Source organism: Parasteatoda tepidariorum, chromosome 7, assembly GCF_982258835.1.
Source record: "Parasteatoda tepidariorum strain Cologne lab strain chromosome 7, Ptep-v5.0, whole genome shotgun sequence".
Lineage (NCBI taxonomy): Eukaryota > Metazoa > Arthropoda > Arachnida > Araneae > Theridiidae > Parasteatoda > Parasteatoda tepidariorum.
This window is the reverse complement of record NC_141761.1, coordinates 42,069,163-42,083,544: the sequence shown is the minus strand read 5'-3', so window position 1 is coordinate 42,083,544 and position 14,382 is coordinate 42,069,163. Positions and strand designations below refer to the sequence as shown.

The following is a 14,382-nucleotide window of genomic DNA, read 5'->3' as shown; positions in this document are numbered from 1 at the left end:
CTGTTCCTTCACTTGGTCTTCTTACTACTTGTTATTTGAACCTCCAAAACTTTAAAACAATATTATGTAATCTCTTTGCAATTTTTTTACGTAATTTGCATTTAGTAACAAATAGGTTGACACTGTCATTTAACTAAAATTACGAATTTTGAAATTAATATGATTTTTCCAAAGGCAAGCGAAGCTTAAGTGTTCCTTCACTGGTTAGCTTACCTTACACGAAATTGGTTTCTAACTTAAAAATTTTTCAACAATTATACATTTTTAAAATAAAATTTTAATTTATAAGCATCAATACGTTATTTCGGATTTAATTTCAGCTTTAAGCGCATATAGAAACTCCCTTCATATTGTTGACTCAAGTTATAATATTTTAATATAATATTAAAATTACGAGAAATTTTATAGTCTTAACTTGTTTTTTTTTTATGAATGACTCAGATGGAAATGTGATAATATAGTAACAGATATACTTTAACATTTCTTAGCATTATTAAATGGTTCACGATAGTAAAAATTAAATGAATTGAAAGTATATTGAAGATGAGTAACTTCTTTACTTTTGCTAGAAATTGATTTTCAATAAGAAAAGGTCATATGTAAAATTTACTATCGATATTACCGTGAATTGAATACAAGCGTCCCCAGTTTAAGACACGTTATATTTAAAGTTTGCTGAATTCTGTGAATTCGCACTGTGCTAACCGCTTCCTCCATGCATCTCTAAAATTACTCCCAGTTTACACGACTTCATTCTTTCATGCCAAGGAACTGAACTTTTTTATTGAAATGTTTTCGTTTTGTTTGATCATAAATGAGAAAAAATAGCTTAATTCAACAGTTAAAAATAATAAATATATTAATTAATTGCAGTTCTGTCCTTCTACATTTGAACAAAACAAAAAGTATACATTATATAATTTTAAGAGCATAAAAAAGTACACACATTTAAAGTTAGGCTATTAATCAGTACTTCATTCTAAAAATTTAATTTAAAGTATAATTTTCTAAAAATTATTTGCTTGCTACCTAAATCGTTACAAAAAAGCATTAAAGATATAATATGAAAAAAAGAGAGGCAAGTAATAAAAGTAAAAATTTTCGAACCTCTAAGTGAATCCCAGGTAATTCATATTTTTGTCCCGGAGGATTATCAGCTGGTAAATACCTATAAAATTCCACATTGTTTTTATGCCACTTTATGGAATAAAGTTTATCTCTTTCTAAATCATACGAACAGTTGAACCAAACGGGATCACCCAACATAACGACAGGAGGAACACTGAAATCTCGCAATTTGAGAGATGTGCAATCTGAAAGAAAAGTAATAAAAGCCATTAAGGAAAGCAATTTATATGGATTTAATAATATTCATTTTAGATGTTATGGGAAATTTTATCTTAATATTTATTTTGTCTGAGAAATCCGCATTGCACAGAAAGTCTGAAGTACTCCATATTGACGTCAACCTGTGCTACTTGGCCAATTTTTTTTTGTATTTTGGATGCCAAACAATAGTTAAAAAGATAGGGATTGAATGCTTTTTTGATCATCTTGGTTATTATTTAGAATTTTAAAAAAAATTAGTTAACAGTTTATCCATTTAGTTTTAAACTATCAGTGTGAAGCTTATATATTTGTCAGGTAATTGTAGATAAGCTAATGGAATAGCTTACCTCTTTTATTTTGTAGAAGTACTCAATTCGTGAACGCAGCGACCTATAGGGGGCGTTGTTACTTGAGACGATTCTTTACTGATTCAAATTATACTATTTCAAGTAATTCGGATGATTCTTTACTGATGTTTTTCGAATTATATAGATACAGAAATATATACTATTCTATAAAGAAGAAGAACATTCCATTACTTTTACAGTTCCGCACACTCTGAAATCACATTTATCCATAGGAATGAGGTAAGCAATGATGACTTTACTTCAATTTGTAATGCATTTAAGACAAAAAAAAATTATTTTACCTTAATACACACATCTGTAACAGCATGCGACTACGAAATCGGAAGTTATGTTGTTGAGGTAAATTCTTGGCCATAGATGGCGCCACTGGAAAACGAGAACAATCGCCCCCCCTCCGCCTAAAACAGGCATAAGTCAACAATGGAAAGGTAAAAACTATTGAGAAATTGTTCTTCAAATGTTGGGTGCGTTCTGTTTCAGAAAGATTGACCAATGTTCTGGGTCAGTTTTTCAAGTTTTTCAGCCCTTTCTTTAAAGAAATTTTGCTTTTTATTTGCTGCTAAAAAAATAACATCCTACTCTACCTATGATTCTGATAGAACTAAATGAAAACTTAATAAGTAAAAGCCTGAAAATAGCCAATCGGCTAGAGGGTGTACTCGAGCATTGCACTTTTACCCATTTTGAATCTTCAAGTTTTTTTCCTCTATGCAAGCTATAAGCTAATCTTCCCATATTGAACTTCCTGTTTTACTCTTTAAATCCTTCCAGATTTTAATGTATAAAACGAGAAAACATGCGGAAATGTCCATTAGATATATTTCTAATAAGTTCTTTTTCTGAAAAATTACCTAAGTTTGTTTATGTTTAGAAAAAGGTGTGATTTTTTGATTACATAACATGGGATTAGATTAGATGATGATAAGATATCAGATTGCGTATGATATAGATGCAACGATAATTGTTGGAAAATTTGAGTGCTACTTTTTGATGAAAAATAATAGATGTTCGGAAGTTATTTGAAAGTGGTTTGAAAATTTCTTGATAACCTTCTAAAACTGCATTTCCGTGCAAAATTGATTTCTTCTGTGCTCAGTCTGATGACGCCAATACATTTGAATAAAATGAAAATACCTTTGAAGTTCATTGCGAATTGATTTCCACATTTTTGTCTTTTTAAATTTGTGACTCCAGCGCAGCTGTAGTTGTATATAGTTACCACCGTTAAAAAGATATGATTTGAGAATTATATGAATTTTAATGGATATTTTTTATGATTATGTTACCTCGTAATTTATATTTTGCTAACTTGCAAGTAAAATTTTAAAGGTTTTTAATTTCTAATTTAATTACACTGTTAAGCAGCGCATTTCCTTTATTTCTACAGTTTTCAACAATTTTTTTTTATTGTTGGACACTTTCATTACTCTTCCCTGACCCATTTTTCCCATATCATTTTCCCTCATTATTACACTGTGCAATACCTATCAGACTGATAATTTATTGGAGAAAATATTTCGAAGCCTTTCCTTGTGAATAATGCAACACATTCGTGATGATGGGACTTGAAAATGTCTTATCTGGGATCCCAAGGACAAAGAGAATTCGCCCATTTTTCCTAAAAATAAATTTCGATACATAAGGAAATAATGAGACTCTGCCGCGTTCTAAACGAAGGGTTCCTTTAAAATGTGCATAAAACAGCATATAGAGCGTGCATAATTGTAATGTACTTTGAAAGGCTTTTAGCTCTAATTCAGTGATCATAGCTTTTTTTTAAAATCATAATTTCCAAATTAAGATGCTTTTGTGAAATTACAATGAGTGAAGTTATTTTTTTTTAATTCTTTATAAAAGATTTTTTTTCCACATGCAACAGCTACATGAACTAAGTATTTTTGCAATATAGATTCAAAAATGGTGAAAAAATTACTCAATATCTTCCAAATTGGAATATATTTCAGAACAAATTACGATATAAAGTACTTGCACTTTGGGTGTATTAGCCGTAAAATACTTCGGTTCAATCAATGACTTTACTGTAATTATTACTGACAAAATACGGTATATCAGGTTTGTTTTGTTCCGTAGCATGTTTCGGTAAAAAATAATTTTACGGTAAGAAGAAATTATCCCTTGAGTGCCAGTACTTTTACCATGATTTGAACCAAAGTTTTTACACTGCGTTTCAATTTTTCTTATCGTTTTAGCGTTATACAAACATATGTGTCTAATTTATTAAATATTAACTAATATTTTGCAACAGAGAATTACAATGGAGCAATGTAGAATCCAGGCAATTTAGTCCAACTAAATTCTGAAAAGAAGTATTTAACGCTAAAGTTTAATCCATGTATTTTTTTTTTAAATTTCAGTATTTCAGTTTAAAGTTTGGATTGAATCAGCAATTATACAATAGCTTCTATTAAAGAATAATAACCATAGTTTGAATGCCTGATGTTAAATCTCAATGTTGCAATTTATGCTATATTTTTAATGTTATACGTTAAAGTTAAAATGTTATATTTTTAAAGAAGAAAGTATTAATAAATACAGAACAAATTTTAAACGATCAAAGACTTAGTTACAATCCTTTTTTTAAACTTCTTTCAGAAATTTAAACAACAAGCATCGGACTATAAAACTGCTCTTTTCATGAAATATAAATACAGATTTTAATATTTAATGAATTACTTATTTACTTGTGCTGCTAACTCGACATATTGATAATATGCGCATATACAAATATTCTTGATACATTAGATTCTTATATATTTTGGTTAAAGGACATCGATAAATAAAGTTAGAATGAATAATTACAAGTACCATCGTCTTAGGAAAAAGGAAGAAAATAACATCATGTCAAAATTGTAAAAAAAAAAAAGTAACTTCGCTTTCGTTGGCCAAAGTTTTTGAGCAATCGATCTTCGTAGAACTTATGACAAGACCTCGGAAGATCACGTGACCAACAGCGGCTTCATTTACTCTTCTTGTTGAATTAATATTCAAAAGGTGGCGTTTCTCAAAAGTGTCAAAACTATTCTATTCAAACTGATAAAAAATTCATTCTTTGTAGAAAGAACAGCCAGCTACCAATAAACACCAAAAAGAGGGGTGTATAAAACGTGCATAATTGTGAAGGCAGGTTTCTAACTCTCTTTTCTCTCATATAGTAACAGGTGTGCCGGTTCCCATACGTTAGGGATTTAGAAAAGAAAACAAAGCTATCATTTTGGCTTTCTGTGTGATATATATTTGTATCGAGTGACCGATGAGGAAATTCAGTCATAACTTGATAGAATAGTATCATTTCATTTTTAGCGTGAGCTGCCATAATAATATATAAGTATATAAATATATTAGTTTAATGTTTTCGGTTGGGTTATGAAAGTAATAATAGTGAATATGCAATTTTTTCTTGAAAGTTAGATATTATATTTTATAGTTTATCAGAAACATATTTTGAAGTAGTTAAACTAAGACTTCACTGAATGGCGCTGTTTTAAATATTTATACATATATATTTTCAGTTGAATATAAAGAAATTTTTTTTTGTTTAATAGGAATCAACCATATAAAAAAATTATTGAAAAAGTTTTTTTTTTAAATATAAAAACACGTATATAATGCACGGTCATAATATAACCGTGATATTATTATATTTTATAACCTCGATATATTATATCGTGTGGTATAACAATGATAGGCTATGTTTTTAAAGGGGAGTTTTTAATAATAATTGGTGTTTTAAAGAAATATGATCATCATTCTATCATAAATTTTGCAACTCATCTCGTATACTGTTTTCGGTATTTATTCATAGTAGGAAAAAACTACGAAAACCTGCACCAACAATTTTTTCCGAAAAAAAAAAACATATTATATTATTTTTCAGATTTATTTTTGCATACTTAAAAATGCTGTAAAATATGATAAAGTAAAGGGGAAGTAGGAAAAATACTGTAAAATAATTATATACTTATAAATATAAAAAAGAAAAAATATACGAAATCAAAAAAAAAAAAAAAAAATACTTTAGTTACGAAACGGATGGATCTCTCAGAACGAATTTTCATAATTTCGTTTCACAATAATTACAGCGTTGCCACAAAATAAATGTTCTTAAGAAACGAGAATTAATCAAGCTGAAAAAATCTTGTTTTTTTTTATTAAATTGAATCTTTTTATTAATGATGAACAGATATTATTATTGATTTATAAATTCGCATTATTTGATTAAAATTTGTATTATTGTTCATATCAAGTATTATTGCCTTTATAATAAAAATATTTAATGCGAGTACTTGTAAAGTATTTAAAAGCCTTATCCACAACAAAGTTCAAACTAGTTTCATTTGTCCTTAAATTGTTCCGAAATCAACAATAGTCTTTTCAACTAAAAGTGATTTCTTTTCATAAAATTTTTTTAAGTCTTTGAAAATGAAAAGATTTATTTTGGCTTCATTCGATCAAACTTAATATTTCCCCAATGACTTTATTGATTATTTTATAGAAACCTTTAGGTATATACTTTTTACTTAAAAAGTAGAGCTTTTACGAGGTTTTCAATCATCAGTACTAAAGTCGAAAAGGACAAACGGCATGAAAAATAAAATAAAAGTAACTATAAAAAGTTATCATGAGTTTTTATTTTCATCTTCTATTCGCTGAAATAAGAAATTTTAAAATCAGTGAATATCTTCCGATGGGTTTTTATCTTTATAAAATTTAGAATTAAAATTGAAAATTTATCTTAAATTGCTTAATATTATTAGTACTTAAAATATTATTCCATTACTTAAAGTATTATTATTATTTAATATTTAAACTATGATTATTAATTTAATGCATTCCAATTTCACTATTTGCTTAAAAAAACATAAAATATATAAGTTTTTTTCAGTTCTCTCGGCGTTTACCGTCACGGCTAATCAATCATAAATAATAAGATGTACGTTAAATTTCAACTACTTTGATGAATGTTTCTAAGGTTTCAAAAAATTAAGAGTTTTGACTGATGTTTCACAAGGCTTTTTAAATATTATTTTTCTAACATTTGGTTTTGATTAATTCGACAGCTGTAATATCTTAACATATTTCATTTAATTTAGAGTTTTTGATAAGAAGTTAATCATTTAATTATCATTACCGTAAGTAGTTAATCTCCAGTTAAATTATTTTGAGTCCTACAAATTTTATACCATGTTCAAAAAGTTCTTCAGACTGTAGAAAACCTGTTTTACACTTGTTGAATAACTCAGAAGTGTAGTTGTTGCAGTTACCAAAATAAAAGAACCTTTTATTCTTAACTACTAAATTAAAAACATAAATGTAGCACAGAAAAAATATTGCGAAACAAAAACAAATAAACTTTTAATGTTTAATTTAACAAAAATATCTCACCCTGTGAGAAAAAACACAAGAAAGTTCAACAAAAAAGAAGAAAAGGAATGTTCTATTAATTCTTTTAAAAAACAGAGAGAAAAACGTGAACTATCAACGCAATATGTCCCTTTTTAATTTTGTGTTTCTGCCAACCTGGTTAAATATGACTTCAACAGAAATTTAAATTATGTTCTTTGATAATAATCGTCTTCTACTATGTCAATCTTCAACAGTAGCTTAAATTATAAAATTGATGATTTTTTCCCAAGCAGAATTGTTAATTATCATTGTTAATTATCAATGAGAGTTAATTGAGTTAAAGAATATAATTACGTGGCAGGTTTTTGAATGTCCCATGGTCTCACAATTTGCATCTTGAAGGAATTTTCTTTAATAAGTTAAACAAACTACCTATATACGAATATTTCCTTGCTTGTTGTTTCAAAGAGTGATTCAAATTGTATTTTGAAATAAATCATACGAGTAAATTTCAGCATTAAAGCTAGGGCAGTAAAGAAAAAAATAAAATACATGTACGAGAGTGGAACAGAAGATTGCTGGCTTCCAATTAGCTGAATAGTTTAACTAATTATTGTTTAACAAAATTTTGATTCCCAAACCAATCGTGAAAAATACAGATTCATTTTTGCAAACAGTTGACGAGTTCAATTTGAGAGATATTTCATTTTATGTCAGTGCTTGTAAATCGGTGTAAACTTTGATTGAAAAACAATAAAAATAACTTCATTCTTATAATTAGGTAAGACCAATAGTAACCGATCTACCCCCGAAGGAGTTTGCGGATAAGGGTTTCACTCGTTTGCACGTGAACTAAACACTACAAAACTACAGAAAAGTAAAAGTACAAAATTAAAAAGATTGAAACACATAGGAAAAATCCCAAAATCGAAAAAATGAAATAAAAATAAAACAGTATAAAAATTAAAAGTGCTTAAAACATCAAAGTGGATAAAATCAACCGACAATAAAAGTGTCAAAAATACAGGTAAAAGCATATAAAAGTAAGGTCAGGTAAAACATCAAATGTTAAAATATGAAAAACCGCGTTAAAAACAAATAAGACTAAAATAAGATTAATAGAATAATTAAAATAGTCGACTAAAAGTTCTAGTGTCTCCCTTTCAAGGCTAAGTGCCTCTAAGATTAAAAATGTTCTAAGGTAAACCAAAGTTTCACTAAAAGGATAAACACACAAAGATGACACCAGGTGGGACAGAGGGTGCTGAAGTTGACCAAGAGCAAGATTTCATTTCGAATCTCCTATGTATAATGAAGATGCCAGTTCAAGGGGAGAACAAAGTCATGGAAACGGTAAGTGCCGAGGTAAAATATTAAAAGCAGATATTTAAAACCAGAAAACCCAAAAGCCGAAAGTTTAAAAAATATAACCAGATAAAATTAGGCAGGTGTACTCACAGGGGCAAGCAGATCATCCAGGGTATATTTAAGAATTTCAATGATTTTCCCCCTGCAGTCAATATCAGCATAAAGTTGATGTTGAGTATATTAGTTCCATTTTCTGCCACGGATCGTCTGGAATTTTGGACAAAATTTTATGAGATGGTCAATGTCTTGTACTCTACCACAAAATTTACAATTTGCTCGTTTATTGAAGAATTTCTGTTGATATATTCCGAAAACCCCGTGACCCGTTAAGAATTGGTTTAATTAGAAGTTTGACCGCAGGCGAGTTAGTGTGGGATCTTTAAAGAAATTATATGTCTGCCTACCCTTTGCTGATTCACTCCAATCTACTTTCCATTTATTCATTGTGGCTTGCTTAATGTATCTAATGATGAATGTTCATTCCATTGGGAGCATCGTTCTCATCCGGCTGAGGCTCGTGGCCTTTTTGGCTTGCTGATTCGCCTCCTCGTTATCTTCAATTCCAATGTGTGCTTTGACCCAGTAAAGGTATAATTAGGTAAGTCCAATTAAATGATTCTAGGCATGTTTGTCTCTTTCTTGATAGTTAGACATAATATAGACATAATAATTAGACCTGTGATAGAGAGACATATGGCTGAAAATAATCTTAGTTCAATCCTTCTGAGAAATTGAAAAAATAAATAGTTACATTCATCTTGAATTCGTCTACACACGTTCCAACATGTGAAAAAGTAAAAAGACATTTAACTGATGGTAAGCATGATTTTTAAGTAATGCAAATACCGCTGTACTGATGACTTACTCCAATTTGTAAATTCAAAAATTCAATGGAATGTATTTTTCGTTCTCAATTACTGTTAGCCATAGTAGCGAATGGCATTCAAAAATATGAATGTTCGAGAATTTTGAAATTAAAACAATCTGCAAATAAGGATATTTTTTGGAATAGAAAATAAACTTTGATGCTTCTAATCAAGCTGAAAACATTTGATGTTGTATTTTCTCTCGGTGATTCCAAGGTGATAGTGACATTAAAGGTGATTCTTTGATTATTTATTGCATTGATATCAATCTTGTTTATTAATTTAAAAAAAAATCTGAATCAAAAAGATAAATTAAATTTATAAGATTAAATGAAGTGATTCTTTTCACTTAACCATCCTCTGACCGTTATAAATTTTCAAAAAATTTTTTTTGAAATTATTTTTACGCAACAAAGCATACAGAAATTGATACGTTCTGCTGATAAATCAGATAGTATTTGTAAAAAAATATTTTTAAGATGTCATATATTTTCGGAGGAGAAATTAGAAATATTTTGCGCAAAAGTTAACTTATTGACTAAACATTTCAAAATAAAGATTAATTTTGAATTTTGTAAATTTTTTTGCGTTTTTATCACCACTCCATTTGTGTCCACTAATCCATTTTTATATACTCGTATAATATATTTTATAAATATATAATATTTTTCATAATTATATTTTATACATAATAAAAAACCCTATTATATTGACTCAATATTTATGTCTATATATTTGTTTGGAAACACTCGAAGCGAATGAACTTCGAATAAAATTTAAATGTATTTTTCGTTATTTTTATTAATTGGCACAGTTCCATTATTCCGCTCATTTTATTTTTGTGAAATTCGATTGATATTTATTATCAAAAATTTTACGTCATATAGGTTTCCAATATATTCCTCATAATTCTATAAATTTTAGTCTTCGGTTCTATTAATCCAACAACAAAATCTCAATGAACACGCAGTTCGTGTTTACGTATATCGTGATAATATTCATTTTTGGTCTAAAATTCAGCAATTTGCATTAATCTACATTTAGAGTGCTATAAATTGAGAAATGACCATTGAAAGTTATGAAAATAGATAAGAGAAGTAGCTATGAAATTTATTCAAATACTTTGAATGCTAATACATTTTTAAGACTAACCCTATATAAAATGTCATAGTTGAAAATCTTGAATATCGAATTTTGTGTAATATATATATATGCTCGAATTTCCAGGTTCGTGTATATAGTGTAGTATGTATAGTTAAATTTTTTTTCTGCAACGTCCTTAACTAGACTGTTTTCACTGAAAGAAGATAATTTATACACATCTTTACAAAATTTTAATGTATTCTAAAATTGATTGTTTCAAATTTATTAAAATATCACCTACTGCATTGTTTAGTAATTCAATTAAACAGAAACGCAATTTCTGTTAGTGTATAGTTTATCCTTTTATGCAAATGATTTAATTTAAGTTTCCTAAATAAGCAAATATTTAAATTCAAAAAATTCCATTAAGAAAAAAAAAAACGAATAGGTATCGAATGCACCCTATTACTACTTATAAGCAGGTGTTCCATGATCGACGTTCTTAGTGCATATTTGTGAACTCTTTACGAAAAAACGAAATCAAAATTGATTAAATTATGCATTTTGAGTTAATATTTCAGGCATTAATATTCAAATCAATAAATAAAATAAAAATAGGCTTTCGAAGTTTAATATTACTTATGTGCGTTTATCAATTGACTGTGTTATATTCAAGATGTCTACTACTAACAAAAATCTCTTATAAGTGTCTCTCTTAATAGCACTGCTACGTAAAAATTTTTTTTTTTAAATTTTCTAGTAACAAGATTGCTATTTTTTTTCGTATGATGATTTAATACTTACGGTAGGGAGTTGGGCCCCTGTCCAAGAAGGCGTGAGTTCGATTTTCGACGGGATGAAGACTCATTCCCGTGTTGTAAATGGGAACAGGTGCACGTCTGGTCGTAAAGTCTTCCATGTTCCCATAACATATCAATACCTCTGGGGGGTACTGAATTGGAGATTAATCGATCTAGTTCAGGTCAATATTACGATCTGAGGATGAATGAATGGATGTATGAATGGTTCCTCCCTATAAACGGGTTGTAACGTATGTGTATGGCAGAAGTCTAATTCTTGACCCTAGATGACACCACTGGAAAACAAGAAGAAGCGCACCCCTTTTGCATTAATGTTTGTCTTGCAAAATAAACATTAATGCCTACCTTGTTTTTGAGCATTAAATTTCTTTTAATTTGATGCCCACCTGATTTTTTATGATTTTTTAAAAAAAAAATCACGTTTTTTCAAGATGGCGAACAAGAAAAAAAGCATTTTGGCAGTACGGATATATAATTTTAGTATGTTGATTAGGAGTTTATTACCTACAATTAAAACGCGATTAATTTTTGCTGTAATTAGATCCATCTCTGACTCCATTTCTACGGCAATAAGTAGTATCAGAAATGTTTTCTTCAGGTAGAAATTTCGAAAATTTGAGAATTAGAAATAAACGGTCACACACCTGTAAATTCAAAATATCTCTTGTTATTGTCTTAATTTCGAAACTTTAGAAAGATTCACTAGTTAAATTGTTTATCTTTGTTAAGAAGGGTGTATTCTTTGTTAAGAAGGATGTATTCTTTGTTAAAAGGATACTAATGAGCAAATAATACTCATTTCAAAAAGGAATTTCCTTGACTTTTCTAGATTTTCACAGAAAATGCAAACCAAATTCCAGGCTACATTTTTGCGTGAAAACATTTTGGCATATATATATTTTTTTGATTCAATAAGCATTGAAAATTCAATTATGATGAAAAAAAAATCAAATATTAGCTTTTAAAACTAGTAGAAAAATTTAACTAGGTGAAGGCTTAGCTTGTAGATTTTAAAATACGCAAGTATACTAAGATTCTGCATCAATTCGTCGCGCATCATTTGTTATAGGACAATTCTTTATAAGCACAATTTGTCACAGTGACAATTTTTCGAGAGCACAATTTATTGAACAAAACAGGGTGTTTATTAATTATTTGTTAAAATAAAGTGTTCTGAAAAATTTATGACCAAAATTTTTCTTTCAAAAAATCTTTCTTACTTTATTGCAAATAATACCGAAAAACTCCCCTACTCTCCTCTGTATGCCCCCCTTTTTTTGAGGGAAATGTGGATGATTTGAGAGGGAGAATAGAATTTCTTCTAGACAAGCAAGTGAAGCAATTTTTAATGTATGCCAATGTATTTTTTAACAATGAATTGAAAAAGACCAATAACGTGTTGATCGAGCTTATAATTTAGAATTTATTAGCATTTAATGTACAAATAGTACCAAAGTTTGTACTTGTATCCATTTACGCATCTGATATTGCTATTTGAAAGGAAACATTGTTTATATGTACTTTTTTCTCTCTAAATCGAAAGCAACTGTATACAAGTCAATAGAACAAATAGTCGCAAGAGTTTTTATGCATAGAAATTATTAATTTTAGAACGCAGTACAATACGGTAAAGGCAAAAATAGTACTAATTTTAGAAACTGTGCTTACTTTCCGGACATGCTTTGGAAATTAGGTGGTTTACAGCCTAATTTGCAAGATATGTCTGGAATTTTTAGTGCCCTACCATGTTAAAGGCCATAAGCTCTTAATTTCATAATTTATAGACTCCTCACAGGGTTTAATTGCAACAAAATTACTTGAAATGCTAATTACATTATAATATATTTTATTATTAGGGGTAAGTATATGTTTTGTTAAAAGCAGAGAGTGGCATATAAACTACTGTCAGAGTTCGTATGACGCCGCATCTTTGGTATGCGATAAGGTGGTATGCGAGGATTCGGCGTCATCTGCTTCAGCATCAAACTTCTGGTAAAGATTCTTCTACACAAGATTCCTCTGTCTCAGTGGCAACAAGTTGTCCTCTCCGACGAATCTTGCAACGATCTGGAGTACAATGAAGGAGGAGTACATGTCAGACTTTACAGAAGGGAAAGCATGCTCCCACAGTGTCAACGTCTTATCACAATGTTTAGGAAGCTATAGGAAATAATTGTCGATCGCATGAAGTGCAATTGCGAGAAACCTCAGCAGTGTGAAACTGTGGAGTCAAGAGGTCCTTCCCATTATTCATTGAATTTCAGCACGATAATGCCCATGTACATGATTCTAAGACTACACAAGCCTTCTTTAATGCACAGCAGGAATCTCTTCTCCCATGGCCGCTCATTCCCGGATATGTCACCCATCGAGGATGCCTGAGATTTCATCAGTCGGTGGTAGGTCACAGAGTAAGGCAGAACTTTGGAGTCAATTCGAAGCCACGTGGAATGCCACGACGTGTTCAGGCACACATCGCTTAGTTGAGTGGGCACACAAGGCTTACTTATAAGCTTTGTGTGCCAGCATAAGTATAGCTTAGTAATAAGAAAGAAATACAAATACGAAACATTCTTCAAGCATTTTTCAATATAGATAATTAATATTGCTATATAGATATATGAAATTGCGATCATAAGAAATAAATAAAGCAATTTACTGTTAGAATAAAAGGCAAGTAAAATATCGGGATTGTAATCTATATAAGAACTACCACATGCGTACTAGTTTATTGCTTCCATGTAGTGAAAAAATAAAGAAATACAAAACCTTTTTCGATTCAAGTATTTTTCAATATAGATAATTAAATGATACATAATATTGTTATATGGATAAATGAAATTGTGGTTATAAGAAATAAAAAAAAATTACAGTAGGAATAAAGCGCAAGTAGAATATCAGGATCGCAATACGTGCACGAACCTACGACGCAGTTTACTAATTCCGTACAGTGAAAATGTAAATAAATAAAAGACATTCTACAATCAAATTATTTTTCAATGTAGGGGTTGAAATAATAATAAAAAATTGAGATGATAAGAAATAAATAAAGCAAGTTGAAGTTGGAAAAAAGGGCAAATAAAATATCAGGATTGTTTTTATGTATACGAATCACCACATGCTTACTAATTTATTACTTCCTCACAGGGAAAAAAAGAAATGAAATAAAACTTCGCAATTCAA

General features: G+C 29.3%; 1 protein-coding gene across 2 annotated transcripts in view; it reads right to left on the bottom strand.

Annotated features, from left to right (window-relative positions):
• Window positions 1-14,382, bottom strand: part of LOC122270638 (synaptogenesis protein syg-2) — a 119,124-nt gene that overhangs the window by 18,428 nt on the left and 86,314 nt on the right. For both annotated transcript variants that reach the window (XM_087167739.1, XM_087167738.1), the window contains exon 2: window positions 1,108-1,313. In XM_087167739.1, coding sequence (XP_087023865.1) covers window positions 1,108-1,313 — 206 coding nt within the window. The remainder of the gene's footprint in view (window positions 1-1,107; window positions 1,314-14,382) is intronic.